The following is a 17,671-nucleotide window of genomic DNA, read 5'->3' as shown; positions in this document are numbered from 1 at the left end:
TCCCTTGTCCCTATTTCCTAGCTCTGCTGCCAGTATCAAGTTGCAGTGTTTGTACCACTATGCTTCCCATGTCCTTCCTATTTTAGGCCAGTTTTGTTCCTTCTCTTGCCATTCTTAAGATTGTGTGGGGAGAAAGATGTTCTTACAATGCAGTATTGGTACCGAATCGGCTTCCTGCCACTATAAGAATGCTGTGTTCAGGAATGGGCTTACTGCAGTGAGAATCTTTGCATTTTCTGCTCTACTTTGTACAAAAATTGGGTACCTTGTACTATTATTTTCTGTGCACATGACATTTTAAAGTCCTACAGCTTAGTCAGGTTTACAAAAAATTTTTGCAGGAAAAGCAAACGCATGTACTTGGCCAGATTTCACTTCCTCAATCCAAAGCTTCTCAGAGAAAAGCTTGAAATAATGAGACATGATAAAAATGCTGTATTTCTTCCTTGGTTTTGGAAGTGATTGACCGTTTAGTTAAAAATTTTCTAAAGCAATTTGGCCAGACAGATACCCAGCAATGATATCTTTAGCCCAAGTAACAGAAGTCTGCTACAATTAGAAGTAGATGATAATGTGATCTTATAATGCTGGAAAAAGTTACAAGAAAACAGACTTGGATTTTTAGGATATTTTGCTACTGAAGTTGGCAGCAATTGCAATTTTTCATTCCTTCATAAATATCTGAATGTTAATTTGAGTAAAAAGGAGCTTAATGAGGTTGAAAGATCAAACGTTGGTCATTTAAGAAATACATTTTGAATTAAATCCATTGTCATGAGTATATAAAGACAGTCATCTTTATCTGGGGCCATTCTTCTTGAGAGCTCAATCTCCTGAATGGAAGAGTTGGAGTTAGTATTTATAGCAGAATGTAGAAACAGTTGTGCGCTGTTGTTTCTAATTATGTATTTCTTTAAACAGTGTTACAAGCAATGCTTTTAAAGTGGCATTTACGTAGCCATTACATTACATTACATTAGTAATGCTACAGATTTTTTTTTTTCCTCATCTGTGATATGTTAGCTATTTTAAATAGGTGAATTGTTAGATTCTAAGAGATCATCTTTATTATAAAATCATCTATCAAAGTAGGCTAGCCAGAATTCAGGTTGAGGGACCATTTTAGTTTTGAAGAAAAATTAAGGCAGGATTTGTGTGTGTGTGTGTATGCACGCGTGCACAGGAAAAAGTGTGTATCGGTTTGCTGAGTAGTTAGAGTGAGCATTTTGGTTTCAAGATGAGTTTCGTACATCGAGCTAATATCTTCTATTAGATCAGATAGCATGTCTGGAAAAAGTAGTGAGCTGTTTTAATTTTTATATCCGCTTTAATTTCACTTTGCTACTATGTTCAAAGGTGGGTGTTCAATTGCGGGGAAGGTTTAGGGTGAAAAAGGTGGATTACAGCAGTTGGATAATACTGCTACTCGTTTCAGGCATGTGCACATATTGATGCTGACTGATCTGTAATTTGACTCTCTTGTTAGAAATGTATTTATCTTACTTTTTTTCTTTCTTCATGTCTCAAAAGTGGAATATCATCTCTTTGTGGGTTTAGATAGTAATGATGCTTTGCATAGATGTGCTTTTTGTTGTTTCTGTTTCCTGGTTCATGAGCTCAGGATAAATTTTATTTCCAAATACATGTTAGAAATATGTGAATTATTCCATATGATGTCGACAAATATGTTTGTATTTAAAATTTTACAAGTTTAAATGCTATGAATTCTGAAAGAGGTAGTTGTCAGACTTTTAAAATGTTATGTTTTATGATTTAATTCACAATTTATAAACAGGCTACGATCATTGATGTAATAATTGAAGTTTCCGTTTATAAACTCATTACTTTGTGATAGCTTGTGTGTTGTGTATTAGGGTAAGGGTTCTGTTACTCTGGCCTCTTTGATAGTCACTTTGCCTTCCCAAATTCTGTAGTTCTAGGATTATTCTTGCAAACATAGTTTAATGTATTAAATCTGTTATATCAGTTATATAGGTTCATAAAGAAATTGTGACGTATTCTGAACTTCAAGGAATAATAACAAAATATTTCAAGAATAAACTTCGTTGATGGGTTTGCAAGATTCCCAAACCCTTATCATTGTGTTTATTTATTATACAACTAATGATGTTTAGAAGATACAACAGAAGAATTTGAGTAAGTGAATTATTCTCCAGAACACTGAGCAAACAGAGTCAGTTCCTAGAAATAAAAATAAAAATAAATGTCCCATTAGTCCCATTAGTGTTGATTAATCAGTTCATGTATTTTCCTACAGAAACCTGATGGTCAGGCTCCTAGGAGCTGTAGGGGTGTGCCTATCTACTCAGCTAGTAGAAGAATCCCAGTTATTATTTGCTATCTCTTTTATTAAGGCAGATGGTCCTTACTCTAAGATGTGTATATATACATTCATCACACAAAAAGTGAGAGTGGAAGATGGATCCAGTTTTTCTAGCATTATTAATTGGCAAATGTAGCATACTGTAAATGAGAAAATTGGGCCATGTTGAAATCATGGTCATGTAACTTAATGAATATAAATTCCTGTTAAATAGTTTATACAAGAGAGGAACAGATATGAAAAAATGCTGTTGTGTGTGGTGTATGACTTACTGATGCCATTTTATCTACTTAGAACAAAAATGGGCTTTGAATCCTTCTGTGCTCTCTTAAACCAGTGTAATACACATCCTATTAAAAGACACAGGCTCTAACAAAAATAATTATTGAACAATGTCCAAAAAAAGTGGCTTTACTTTTGGTGTATCATGCTCTGCTTTCTGAAATAGCATTGCTATTTATCCTGAGGTAACCTTAATACTCTGGAAAAGGGAGAAAGAGCAAGAAGGAAAAAACAGCTTGTATGCAGCGTTGATCATGTGACTTGACAGTTGCATCATTAGTAGTTTCTTCTGGTCCTCAGTAATCTGAATTTTGTTGTTACAGATCTCTGTATTTTAAAAGCAAAAATAACCAACAACATAGTCGTGGGACAATAAATATGTAGGAATGTAAGTTAATATGTAATACAGTGTCCCAGTCTTTAAACTATGATCCATAACAGGTCTGTTGTTGGTGACAGGTGGCAAAACATAGCAAATTCCTTGTGTAGGAATTAAACTTAAGTAACTCTTCCTGCAGATATATATAGAGGAAAGCTTGGTAACTTAGAACTAACATACATTTGTTCCCCTACATTATTTGGCATTTGTCCAGTTCTTTTTGGTTCCAGCTCAGCAGTAGTGCATCCCACTTGCTGTAGTGCAGTTTGGGTTTTGTAGCCTTTGGGTACATTGCCTATTTCTGAGCCAGAATAGTTGCCTAAATTTCCATAGGACAGTGATGTCTCAGTGTTGCAATGGGCTATAAATGCTCTGTGGCACTAACTGCCTGTTTTCTATTTTCAAATTTAAATATACTGTAGAAAACTAAGAGTCAAGGAGGTTTTGTAATCACACTTATTCTGTAGATCAGACTTTAAACAGAATTGTGCTATTGTCTCGGTTTTACAAAGTTTTCTTTTAAACCCCAATTTCCAAGGACTTTCTGAAAATAAAGTTTACATTTGGCACAATGGGGATTGCTCATTGGGATGGATTAATGTGGATTTGATTTGACAGAGATTCTGATGTTATTGATCAACCAGCAGTTAATTATGCCCTGTAACTTTGCTATAATCAGTTTCTCTGACTCACAGGTATTTGTTGGCGTGCCTGGGCAATATATAGGATGAATTTTAGTTCAATCCAAAAGTCAGCTCTATGATGCTTCTAGAAGGTTTGACTGTGGCATTTTGTGACAATGCAAATACAGAATTCTAGAAAAGCTTAATGGATTTTTATAGTATTCCTACATCACCCATTACAATAAGTTCTGTAATTAATAAACGTATTATCAGTAATATAAAATATTACAACATAGAGTAAAAATAAATTTGTTAACAGTGAGCATTTCAATTGTGTCTCTCTGAGTTCCCCTTTTTACCCTCATTGGCTCCTCCACAGTGTCTTTTGTTGTTTGCTGAAGTATACTTAAATTTCTCCCGTAATCTTTAATGTTAGCTGTGCAAGAAGCAAAATGTAATGCAACTTATTCTGACCTACAAATGAAGTAAACTTCAAGCCAATAAAATATTTATGTTGCTTGGAAATGGCAGGCCTAAAAGACTGGGTAAATGTGAAATTTGCATTGCAATCTTTTTCTCTTTTTTATTTTTATGGATTCTAATTTGAATCTCTGCATTTTATCCATTTGTTTACAAATTTGTTTTGCTTTGGTTTGTCTGTTTGTTTTCCCCCCATTAAAATTCATAGTATTTTTGAGTGAATATTCTGTCAGATTTTGTTGAAGTTGGTCTATATGTCCAGAAGTCACCATGGAATGGCATTGCCTTAGGAAACCAAGCTAAAACACTCTAATCAAGTGGTTTAAGTGATTCGAGAAGTGATTGTTTTTCTCCTGATTTGAAGTAATACATGCAGGAATAGTAAAATGCATGGCTTTCCTATCACCCTATTAGCACTAAAGTATGAATGATAGGGGAAAAACAATATAATTCCCTGATAGAAACTGAGATATGAAAGAATCCTATCTTAAATTTCTTGTCATCTGTTAGGCTGGAACTACAGTTCCACAAGACGTGGTAACCCATGTAAGCAGCTTACTGCTACTCAACCAGGGGAGATCTTCATTGATGGTTAGCCACTTTTAATGTATCACCTTTGGGGGCCTTTTCTTAAATAGGCTCAACTACTAAAGCTTCAGAAAAGTAACCCAGGAAAAAAAAAAAAAAAAGGAGAAAATGATTGCTTTCTTTTGAGCATGAATTCCAGTGGCTTATTGATCCAGTGAGTGCCAGCGTTGGTGAGAAAATAGAGGCAAGTAAGACTGTCTCGCCAGGATTGGGGGAGAAGACATAGAACTGGAATAGAAGAGTATAGAATCTTGAAGGAATATGGACACTCTTCTGTAATCCTGCCTTTCGTTAGGACAATCTTGAAAGTTTATTGTGATCTTTTATTTTTTCCTGAAAATAGGCAAATTGCTGTAAACATTAGTAGTTTTCTTTACTGTTCGTTCCTGTTCGACCCACATTGGACGTGCAAGCAGCATGGGCAAAGGTCAGAAGAGGTCATGTTGAGAGTTTAAGGTGCTCAAAAAGGATTTGAACATCCAGTTCATTTCTCAGCTGCATCCAGATTCCTCATGATCGGTTTGGTTTCCAGAGGTAATTCCAAATGAGAATTGATATGGAAAATGTTAGTAAATACATTAATTACTATGAGGTACTTAGAACTTACTGCAATATAACCATAACTTAGATGGGTACAAACATCTCTTGGGGGTGGAGGAGAAGAAACAACAAATACAGAAATAGTAGAAGGGAGAAAATATATTGCTTTAATTTGCATTAGAATTATTGGTAATACATATGAGTGTACTTTTATAAACCTGTTCGAAGTTTGCAAGAAGTTCAGAAATAGGGCACAGTTACATTTATTTAAGCTATTTTTTTTTCCTGTGTCTTTTTTTTTCTATCTGAAAAATAAAAGTTAAAATATTTTTGCATTTTCCTTTTTTTAACAGTATTTTGCTTGGTCAAAGTCGTGATGGCATTGTATTCAGCACCGATGATTATTTTCGTCAACAAGATGGATATGCATATAATGCTGCTCAGCTTGGTGATGCCCATGACTGGAACCAGAAGAGAGGTTTGAATGCATAAGAGGAATCGTATTAAATTATGTTTATATTTAGAAAATAGAAGTATAGCATAATGTGCGTGTGAGTTAATAGTCTATGTTAAAAGGAGTGTATGTTTATATTTTAGTATAGGGTATATAGAAGTATATATTTAAAGTATTCTTTATATTTTAATTAATGTATATATACACATTAAATTTTGAACTTATGGAAGGTTCAGAGTTAAAAATAGAAAATCTCTCTTCTTTGTGCTATGACCTGCTGATACTATTATCTTGATGGCAGAATTGAACCTTTTTAATGCTGGCAACAGCAGAGTATCCTATTTTTTCCAGTATCTTTCCTGATCTGAGCTTCATCCAAAATTTATGGAAGAGTTTTTCTGAGAAAGATTTTAGTTCACTTGTGTAGATTAACAGCTTTAATAAGTCATCCTTCTTAATACCTAGCAGTGTCCAAAGGTTGGGTTTGATTGGTAAGGAAGTAGATACCTGGGGTAAGAAGGGTAGCAGACAGATTCTTGCTCTTCTAAGAATCTCATTATCTGTTTGGTCTGATCCAAGGAGTGGACAAACTGAACAACTCCATTGCCTGTGCATGCAGACTACTCTCTCTGCTGCAGTGTCTCAAGCAGAAGATTCCTTCCTGTCTAGAGGACTACTTCTTTGCATCAAAAGATGCAGAGGGCCAAGGAAAAAAAAATATTCTCCCCTTTCCTCCCCTCCTCACCCTAATGCAAAATTTATCATACATCGGGGAACATTTCTGTGTGAACAGTGAAGGAATTTTTTAGAGCAATCATTAGAATATCTATTATGAAGAGTACTTTTGAGGTTGGAGTGCAGCAATAATAAATACTTTGAATGAAGTTCCCAGTTAGGAGCCTAAGGAGCAGAAGAGTTGATAAGGTGGTAGTTTATGGATGAGAGGGCTCAACACTTCACAATTGTGAGACCACCAAACAATTCTCACTTGATAATGGCTTCTGGCTGTTTCTGACTAGACCTTAAGATCTCTCTAGTTCTGTATCACTTAGTTACACAGTGTTTTTGATAATCAGAACAGTAATTCAGTGATTTTGGTAGCAAGAACAAGAACAGCTGTGCCGTGTTGTATAGAACACCCCCACTGCGAAACATTTGCCAGAATAGCTTTGGATTGAAGTTATACTCAATTCTTACCTCCTGCTTTGACTAGATAGAGCTTTCTGACTTTAAGTACTTCAGAAGCTCTTGATTTCATTTGTGTGTGGATCTTCGAAATACGTGAAATGAGAACATCAGGGGAATGGTAATCCTGATAGTTGGGATTCTTGTCTGATGAGTAGGTCTTCGTTAAAGTTTCGGATAGATTATATCAGCTGCATAATTTATTTATATATTTCCTAATATTCGTATGACAACATATTTAGCTAAAGCTTTATAATCCTCATGTCAGAATTATGAAGAAGGCAAAAATTCACTTTCTTCACAAATGAGAAAATTATTCTGTTAAAATTATCCCCATTTTTGGGGAAGGAGTGAATCTATAATATAGTAAGTATGAGAAAAAAATAGTTACAAGTTAGATCCGTTAGGGAAAAAAATTAATTTATTTTAAATGAACAGAATTTCAAACTCTCAAATGTTTATAAGACAGTGAATTACATACCCTTGATACTAAAACACATACACATTTAATGCGAATGTTGTAAGGTCAAGTGCACAAATATTAGGAAATACTAGAATTAATTTGCCACTGCAACTTTAATGGTGAAATCAGTGTCACTCTTACAGGGTTTTAGGCCCTTTAAGTTCACTTTTGTGGCTTTGCTAAGTGTCTCCTATTTTAGTTCATCCTGCCACTTCTGCTGGAACTTTTGGCTGCCTTTGATGTGTTTTTAACATTGTTGACTTGACAGGTGGAGTTGGGGTTTATCTGCTTTTTAAACTTTGGTTTGGTTTGGTTTTGACAGTGACTAATAAAATTAATTAATTAGTAACTTTTTTACTTTTAACAAAACTTTAAGGTATTATTACATCAGCACACTTAGCACTTAGATCCGTAGTTAAAACAAAATGGTAGAATATATAAGTGGGTTGTAGCTATAATACAATCTTTCTTCACAAGCTTTTGTAAATTAATGATGGTCCCATTACCTTCATTACAAAATTGGCTATTCTCGTGCTATCTTTATGAGTCTTTTTTGAAACACATATTTCAGGATTTTTCCCTTTTTTCTGTCAGCCTACCTCTTTTCTTTTCTGGATTCGGGTTTCAGAAAGATCATTTGTGCCAGGTTAATGAAGCCAGCATGATACCATCGATTCTTAGTGCTCTGTTGGAACATATTTTATCTTCGCTTTTTTCCTCCCTTCCATCTACAAAGTTACTTCCCAGCCTGTTCATTTAATATCTTCCCATTTTATGGATTGTTTTCCATCAAGATAAATCCCTAGTTCTCTCCAGTAGCTTAGGGTTTTTCTTCCTTCAGATCCCTGCTTCATTCAGTGTACAGATTGAGCAGTGTTCGCTAAATGGGCAGGTATTCAACAGATGTATTTTTTTAATCCTCGCACTCATTGTGGATCTTGCTTTTCATTTCATGCATACTATTTTAACTTTATTTAATGGAACATTATTAATTCTTCTGAAAACTTTTTTGTATGAGTGTTATTTTAGTATTTTGAGCTTCAGATATTTCAGTTCTTTCATCTAGTTCATCATCTTAACTTTCCTGTGAGCACTAGTGGTATTATATTCTGAATTTTTCATTGGCAAGCTAAGGCACAGTTGCTAAAAACATCTTTGTTTTTTGGATGCCAAACTTAGCAATTTAGATATTTTCTTCAGGGTATGTAGTAGTAATTAAATTTCATATATTCAGAATAAATTTTCACTGTCTTCATATTCAGATGAATTCATATCACTTCTGTAAATGAGACCTGTAACTTTTGAAATTGGGCAGCCAGAAAATGAAGATCATGCAAAGTAGTGGCCACTTGGAAAGAGTTGTGATGATGTTCAAGAACATTCACTGAAAGATGATCCTTCTCCCTTTGCAGTCATCCTGACTTACTCATTATTTATCTCACAATTACTTCAAAAAAAAAAAAAAAAAAAGAGGAATGCTTGGGTCATGCTGATGATCTGATTCATACCCCCGATTCAACTACAGAACAAGTCCATCATATGTGCTGAAAGAGGTAGGAGTGTTTGGGAGGAAGTAGTGCACAAACGCATGTTTAAGGACAGTATGGTAATACATATGCCCTATAATTAGTACACACGCAGCCTTAATTCAGGTATTTCCTAAGGTTCAGAGTTTTGCTTTGCAACAATAATGCTTTTTTTTTTTTTTTGCTTTTGCACCCTTTCTGTATCTTTTAAAAGGAGGACTGAATCCTTGCTCTTTTCCTGCAAGAATTTTGAAATGTGACGTTCTTGATGTGTTTGTGGCTCACGTTGCTAGTACTGCTTAGAATTAACTGAAAAAAATATTTTTTTCTTGACTTCAATGTGTAGCATCAGAGCTTTTTTTTTAATGGAATTCATCTTCACAATGCTTCTGTAAAATAGAGAAAGAATTATTGTTATGTTTTTAATGATTAACTTAGGCACAAAGAAGCTGAGGAATAGATTTTATAAAAGCCTTACTTTCAATTGTAAGATGCTTTAGAGTAGTTGTAGGAGGAGTTGAGGAATTTTCTTCATGAATCTGATACTCAATCACAAGTTGGAAATCTGCTTCTCCATCTGGCTTAGTTTCAGGCTGCAAAAAGAACCTCATTTACTGATTCATGCACAAAGTAGTTCCTTTCTAAAGATGTAAAAGTTGTGTCCCTTTCTGCAAAGAATGGTAGAGGTCTTGCTTTCAAAATAAAAAGGTGAAGGAAGTTAAAACAATGAAAATTAAGGTCGCCCATTTGTCCCAAAAGTGGGATACTCAAGTAACCTCTCTAGGTACTGTCCTCTGCAGGAGTTCCTTCTGAACTTCTGGTAAGAATAGCTTAACTGTTGTCCCGGTTTATATAAAATGGAGGTGGATATCAAGCTGATAAGGGTATAGAACTTGAGTTTTTCACTTCCTTGGTTCAGTCTCCCGCGTAGCATTATGTAGAAGCTGAACGTCATAATCATGCTCTCTAGATGTGCTCAAGAAAAGTGGTTGTGCAATGTTGTTTTTCTCAGGGACAAATCCTAGTAATGTGAGTTAGGAGTCCTCTGAGAATGCTTTCTGGACTAACTGTATAAGGGATTTAGAAGAATGCCTGATCTCAAGATCAAAGTTAGGTTTAGGCATAAGATAGATGCTTAATTGATTTATAAGCATCTAAAAAGCAATCTTGGGCTTATGAAGCAATACCATTTTAGGCATCAGGGTAATGTTAAAATGTTTTCTGTGCTGTGGAGCTGATGAATCTCAGGTAGCCAACAGATTTGCATGTTTTGTCCTTTAAACTCCTCCAACCAATCTCAGTTCTGCACTGTAATCTGTAGGATGCTTCTGTCAATAAAGATGCTAGTACGGATGTGCCTTCTTACCAGTTGCTGTTCTATAGAACTCGGAAGCAGCTTATTATTCCTGAAGCTTCTGCCCTCTTTTGGATTTGGTAGAAATTGGCCAGTGAGTTCAAACATTGTTCAAGCAGAGACAGCATGGTTGTAATTTTTTTTTAATGGATCTCAGAAATATTTCAGATATGTGCTGTCTTTCTGTAAAGGTCACCTATGTCTTAGCATTTTGTTGGAGAAGAACTGCAATACCTAACCACAGATCTCAGTTATGAATGCATCATGTGTTATCTGGCAGGGCTGGTAAAGCTGGAACCAGGATACGGTTTCATGCCAGGGTCTCTATACTCAGCAGGCCACAGACTTTGAGCAGTTCTGTTGTGTTGCTTTGACTTCTACACTTCCCATTTACCCCTTTGCGTCAATTCACCACCACCTCTTTTTTGTGCCTGTCACTTAATTTTTCTTACCTTCTTGCTTTTACTTCTTTCCATTCCTGTCTCTACCTTTCAGTGCTTTTATTCCTTTTCTTAGAACAGTGTGTTTTAGTCAGACTAGATTAGTGCAAAAAACATCTGGAACAGTTTATTTACATTTGTCATTTTATTTGAGTTACATGGTTGTTTATTAACTTGCACTATTTTTCATTGCAGCAAAGCAAGCAATGGAGCAGGGAAAATCTCCAGTTATAATAGACAACACTAATACTCAAGCCTGGGAAATGAAGCCATATGTGGAAGTGGTAGGTTTTGTTGTGTGATTATATCATCTGTTACAAGTTTTCAAACTTACCTTCACATGTGATAAGTTGGTCTGTTTAGTCCAGAAACATTTTCCTTACTTGAGTTTCTAAAAAGAGACTGCTTATTGATACGATCAGTAATTGGTATGGTAATAGTTCAGACCAATTTAAGGATTGACTTGATCTAATCTGCTTAGCCTGGAATGAAAGCTAAGATGGGTTGGGGGTAAGTGAAATTCAGCATGCTACCACTGCAGTTAACTACATCTGTTTATTATATTGGTCTATAAACTTTTTGTTACATTTTATGTAATAATGATACACATATCACACATTTTTCTTTGCTTGCTGCAGGCCCTAGAAAAGGGATATAAAGTGGAGTTCCATGAGCCAGATACTTGGTGGAAGTTTGATCCTGAAGAATTAGAAAAGTAAGGTTTATATTACAGAAATCATTGTACTTGTATATAGAGATGATAGACACATAAATATGCACACATGAATATATATGTAGTACGTTATATTTTATTCAGTATCTTATTTTTTTAAATACTTAACTACTATTATAAAATGTATTTTAATTAAATAGGCATTTGAGATATGCCTTTAAATGGAAGTGTTACGGATAAACAAACAGGCAAATAAATAGAGGTCCTGTCGTGTTGGCCCAAAAAGTCAATATCAAAATTTTGTTGGACATGAGTAGAAAAATGATTGACCCCTGCAAGAATCACTGCTATTATAATGAATAATTATTCTGAGAAAGTTGTTGGCAAGAAATAGGTAGAAGACAAAAAGAAATTATGCATTTTGCAAGGAGTGCATCAATATAAATGCTTTGTTTTGTCTACTTTTATAGATGTCTCAGTGTCAAAGAACAACAGTCCATTACTAATCAGTAAAGGTTAAAAAGACAGCTCATATTTTAGATTATTCTATTGCAAGATTTTGTGAAATTGTCCCCAGTCTTCAGAGGATCTGACTTAGACTGCTGTTGGACATAGGTCATTGGACTTCTGGGTTGTGAGAATGCCTGGAAAGCTGCTTACTGATTAACATCTCTTTTGTCTCAGATGTATCTGCTTTAGGAATCTGTGAGGTATCAAACGAACTTAGGGATATTTCATTGTTTGAAATGTAATTTAATATTTTCATGGTTGATCACAAAGAGTTCTCTCACTGATTGTCATTTTATATGCTTCCAACTGACTTGTCTTAAAATTGTTTCAGCTTTGTAAAGTAGCCCCTACAATGCACAAAGTATGTGTGTATAATACTTACATTACTGACTTGGGCTTTATTGTGTTTCTAAATCTTTTAAAGTTGTCCCCTTTTGCTCCTATGCTACCACTAACTTATTTTTAGAGATGGAGTCCTCTCTCTGTAGGATGAATTCTAATGTTTTTCTAGTTTGGGGTGCAGCACGGCCAAGTTAGGAAGCTGTCTTAGTAATCACACATTTCTAAGATGTTCAGTGTGAGATTTCCATTACATGAGACTGACTCATTTTCCAGGAAAATTCATACCTTAACAGGTAACAGGATAAACAGATGTGAAGTGTGGTTACTGTTGAATTTTGTTGTCCAGTCATTAATTGCAGGAGTAAAGTTTATATCTTTACCAAAACCAAAGGAAAACCCTTGAACTGTGAAGTGCTGCTACCAGTTCTTAGAAGCTTCCTAGAAAGGTTTTAGCAGCTCCAGTTGCTTTAAATATTTGAATAGAGACCCATTGTCTAGAAACTTTATTTTTTGAGAGTTTAGGAATGGTGGTGATATGAGGTTTCATTTTGGTTTTCAATTGCTTGGGGAGAGGGCTCAATTTTTAAGGTTGGGGGGTTTTTTTCCCCTCTATATTTGTGTGTTTGGGAAATAGATAATAGAGATGTTATTGTAGTTTTAGGATTCCCCTTATGAATTTTGATCTCAACATTTTGTGCAGTATCTGGGCAAATACTATGCTAATAATAAATTTGAGTAATTTTATTAGTTGTCTGGAGTCGTACATTCTAATTCCCTTCTAAACAGGATCACTTAAGACTCTTTGTTTCTGGTAGTTGGAATAAAAAATACACTACCTCCTGCTTTAATTAGCAAAAGACTTTTCTTATGTTTTGGATACATGCTCCTCATTTATTTGTTTTTAGCGGTGCTGTCTAGATTGTTAGTAACTTTTATCAAGTGGTATAATATGTCGATATTCTAGAAGTCAGATGCATTTCCAGATACTATTTTTATAGGGTTGTTTCTGTCACCACTTAGTGTGTTTGAGAAATCTGTGAAAAGGCTTTCTAGGTCAACACTGGGTGAATTCTTGATGTCAAGAACGTGACGGATGTTTTAGTGTGGAATAGGTGTCAGTGTCTTTTTCTTCCAGTGTGCCTATGAGGTACAAATTATCTTCAGAGACCCTCATGAATGATTTTGCTTTTAGTTTAGTTTTGTGCACATAACTTTTGTGAAAACATCTTGACTCCACAGACATATGTCTTGCGGAAGTGCTCAAGACTTCTTGCGTAGCATTTAGATCTTTATATAAAGGATTTTGTACGTTGTACCATTTTTAGGAAATCTTGAAAACTGCAGGTGAGAGAACAAACGAGTGGCAAAATCACTGGTAGAAGAGAGAGAATTTTTTTATTATTATTATTTTCTTTTTTTAAGTGTTTCATCAGTGTTGGATGAAAAAATTACCCTCTGTCATGTTTGTATGCTTTCGGAGTAGCTGGTCAGTTGGGAACTAGAACTTTTTTTTGAAAAAGTATACATTTGATTCAAGCTTTTGGGGAATAACAGGTATCCTCTGTATAATATGTATTTTGGGGTGGATGTTGTTTTAAATTAAAAGAAGTTACCAGCTGTGTAACTTCACACAGAAGTGAAAACGTGTTTAATATAATGATTTTTCCTTCAGTATGATCATAAAACTGCAATTTGGTATTGACTTCATTAAACTTGTGCTTAGTCTTATAAGTAATCATGTCTATGTAGAATTACTTTGCCAGTATATTGGTATGTAAGATTCTTCTGGTGTAGAAGCATTTAATAGCGACAGAACTTCGCTTTTATCAATAGATTGTGTTTTCCTCCAAGCAAAACCAGCTTCCAAAGCATAACTATCTATTAGGAGCTTTTGTACGTCTGTATTGGTTAAGGATAGATGGCTTTATGCTCTTTCAGCATAGCCAAGCCGCCAAAGGATGATTGAAGACATGCCTGAAGAGGAGATCCCAGTATTAAATGACACTATCAGCAGATTTGCTTCCTTTTTAAAATTAATTTCTATGCTTGATACGATTTTGCTGTTGGTGATTTTATTATCCTGCCTTGTTCTTTAAGGAAAAGTACTTGCTCATTTATGAAGTGATTATACACAAGTCCATTCAACTGTGGATGAGTGTGCACTTTATGCCCAGAGCACTTGAGCTGTAGTCTTTTTCTAGGATTACTAAGATACAGAAAGTATTGAATAACTTCGTGCCTCCACCATTTGGCATAAAAGGACTGAGACTTCCTCTTCTCGTGTTTTTTTCTGTCATGAGAGTTAAGTGCTTTATAGAATCCCCATATTTCTAGGGGATTGGCTTTTTTCTCTACCATTAACCTTGTTCATATTCATGAATAAAATCAAACCTGTTAAGATTTGTTAACTAATAAGTTCAACATGCTGCTGCTCATGGACTTCTTTAGCACAATGTAGAAATTGGTAGCATTTAAACAATGAGCCGCTTGTGATGATCACTTTAGCTTCTGACGTTCTCTCAGGGAAGAAAGTCTATGAGAGAAGTACTCTACTCAAGCCTTTTCTTCCCAGAAAGCAAGCTGATAAAATACACCTTAAGGAGGCAGCATAATTCTGAATACTTCTGAGATCACCAATTCTTCTTCCATTCTGAGTGTGAAACTAGTGTGCTACCTGCAGTATGCTTTGAACCCTCATCAACTTCATACATACTTCTTTTTTGTAATAATATGCACAAACTCCGGGGGGCGTGGGGGGCGGAAGGAAATCAGTCTTTGAAAATATTTCTGTATAGAGTATCCTCTTTCCAGTATAGCCTGTTTGTTCCCAGTATTGATTTCTCTTCTACAGAACTGAGCAAGTTGGTAAGGAGGCCCATGCCTCTTCTGTCCCTGGCAGTATGCACAAAGACCCAGGCATATATTCCCTATTGGTATATTCCCTATTGGAAATAATTCAACTTGGACAAGGTTTCTTGAATAAGAATAAGAATTCAATAAGAATATATTGAGTTATGATAAGTGCTTGTATACACTATGGAAACATTTTGTTTATGTTTTATATCTGTTCTTTTAGATTCAGTTCTATTACAGTGCTGGCAATTCTCTGACATTCAGTTTGTGCATAAGCCATGGTTTTCTTTTTGGCAGATACCGAAATTTTCTGCTAACATGGATTTTAAAATCCTATTCCATAGATACTAAGGAGATAGATACATTCTAATGTAATGTCTAATGTCTCAGGTTCTTCATAGGCCAAGTTCTCACTGAAAGTAGCTGTTCACTAAACACTGCAAGAATAGGACAACACTTTTGGCCTCTCTTCCCTTATATGTGTTTTGGTACATTTCTAAATTTACAGCAAGTATCAGTAAGAGCTAGTACATAAAGGTATCATGAGCATGCTGTTCTGGTTCAAAACTAAAATTGCTCCTTATTTTACATAGAGATTTATTGATGAGGAAATATTCTGTCACTAAGTCTTGAAACCATGTAGTTTCATTTTTTTATGATAGTTTGAACATTGCTGTCATAAGTAGTAATCTATAATATTACTTATCCCTCTACTCATTAGCTAGTGTACTGTGTAAAATCTGATTAATAAATAGAAAGCAAAGTCCTTCTAGGGTTATTTAGGTACATAGTCCTGATGAGTACATCACAATTCTGTATGAAGAAGAATGACTGTATTGTTTTCTGTTATTTAATATATGCAGTGGTGAATTGTTAAAATAAACCTTAACACAAGTTGAATACTGAGAGAATGAGGATACAGTGTAATAAAAATGAAATTTCAAATATGAAAAGCAAGAAGAAAAATTGTTAAGTTAGAGGCTTTTTTCTTTTTCTTAAAGACTGTAAACATATAAACATACAAGACAATTTATTTAAATTTTTATTTTTGTAGGAGGAATAAGCATGGGGTCACTCGTGAGAAGATTGCTCAGATGTTGGAACGATATGAATATCAAATATCCATACCTATTGTCATGAATTCAGTGGTACCTCCCCACAAAAACACTCAAAGGCCACCTCTGCAGCGAAGACATAGGTGGGGAGGCAATACAGACTCATGGAATTCTTTCAGTATTTCCAGTAGCCGATAACACAGTTGCAGTCAGTTAATAAAAATCTGTTTCTTGCCCTTCTAAAACACATCATCGCCTCCAATAAAGTAGTGGATCTTCTGTGTTTTAAATAGGCCCATTTCAAGACCATTTTCTTCTGGAGGTTGTTCCTTTAATGGACTTGCGTGTAAATAAAATTGTACATTAAATGTTTTTTAAAGCTATATTTATTACAGTTGTAATAACTTTGATTTTAGTAAAATATTTAATATAGTATGACATATAGCAGAGTCTTCCTTCATAAACCTAAGACAATGATGTTGTCATATATCAAGTAACTGTTGAGCAGTTTTTTTTAAAGAAGAGGTCATATTAGATATATTTTAAAAGAGAATTAAAGCCCCAGAAGAAGAGGTTATTTATGTAATAACCAATTTTAGTGATTGTCATTTAGTCGTCTTATCTTTTAGGAGATTTTTTTTAAAACAATTATGTCCTGAATTGTCCTTTTGTTCTATTTGGCATGTATTGCCAATTGGCAAAATTTTGGCATGTATTTTCTGGTTTCAGTTGTGGTGGTTGGTTTTTTTTGTCTCAGAAGCTCATCTTGGCACCTGGAGCAACATTCTGCCAATACAGTATTCACCAGCCTTAAACTGTGCAACCTGAGTTAGTTTTTTTGTTTGTTTGTTTTTTCTCAGTGGTAATATATCAACTATGATGGTGCCTGCACACCACCAACTTTTTTGTGCTGACGAAAAAAAGCTAAATTTTATCACTAAAACCCCCAAATTTCACAGCTCTGTCTTTCTAAGTCAATTTATTTCATTTACAATAAAAATGAAGTATTAAAGCAATAGGCTGTCAAGTCCCAGTCTACAGTTGGGATGCATCAATTCAATATAAATAGTGGATATAATTCTGTAAAACCATGTTGCATTCCTAATTTTGGCACAGCCAATGTAGTCTGTTTAGCACATAACAAAGAATGAGCCAGCATGGAGATTGACTAATTTACTGCCCTTTTTCTCTTAAAAAATCATGGATTTGTAAGTGTTCACTCTGCTTGCTTTCTAACAGCTTGCTGTATTAATAAAATATATTTGTCTTCAGTGTTGTTTTACTAGTTCAATGCAACAGTGTTTATTATTTTCAAGCTTGTAGGATTTTATACAGATGAACATTATTACTAACCTGCTAGCTGAAATAACCTGTCTTCAGGTCTAACTACATTTGATTTCCTTATATGCTGAATGAGTAAATCCTGAATAGGAAGTTTTGTCAAGAACGTGAGTACGTAGCTAAAAGAATTTTCATGGTTTTCTATTACTGATTTGGTGTAATAGCCATCAGAATTTTGAAAATTCTGAAGCCAGCATAATTTTTTTTACTTATAGACAATTTTTGAATAGGCCCTAAAA

The 17,671-nt window shown here is 34.8% G+C and overlaps 1 protein-coding gene across 1 annotated transcript in view; it reads left to right on the top strand.

Annotated features, from left to right (window-relative positions):
- Positions 1 to 16,734, top strand: part of N4BP2L2 (NEDD4 binding protein 2-like 2) — a 22,309-nt gene extending 5,575 nt beyond the window's left edge. Inside the window, exons 2-5 of the mRNA XM_009586007.1 lie at positions 5,590 to 5,714; positions 10,854 to 10,942; positions 11,297 to 11,373; positions 16,091 to 16,734. Of these exons, the coding sequence (XP_009584302.1) occupies positions 5,590 to 5,714; positions 10,854 to 10,942; positions 11,297 to 11,373; positions 16,091 to 16,289 (490 nt within the window). The 3' untranslated portion in view covers positions 16,290 to 16,734. The remainder of the gene's footprint in view (positions 1 to 5,589; positions 5,715 to 10,853; positions 10,943 to 11,296; positions 11,374 to 16,090) is intronic.
- Positions 16,735 to 17,671: the final 937 nt, after the last annotated feature.

This window comes from Fulmarus glacialis, unplaced genomic scaffold (assembly GCF_000690835.1).
Source record: "Fulmarus glacialis isolate BGI_N327 unplaced genomic scaffold, ASM69083v1 scaffold16749, whole genome shotgun sequence".
In the NCBI taxonomy this organism is placed as follows: Eukaryota; Metazoa; Chordata; class Aves; order Procellariiformes; family Procellariidae; genus Fulmarus; species Fulmarus glacialis.
The sequence above is the reverse complement of the archived record's forward strand: the minus strand, read 5'-3'. Positions and strand labels throughout refer to the sequence as shown.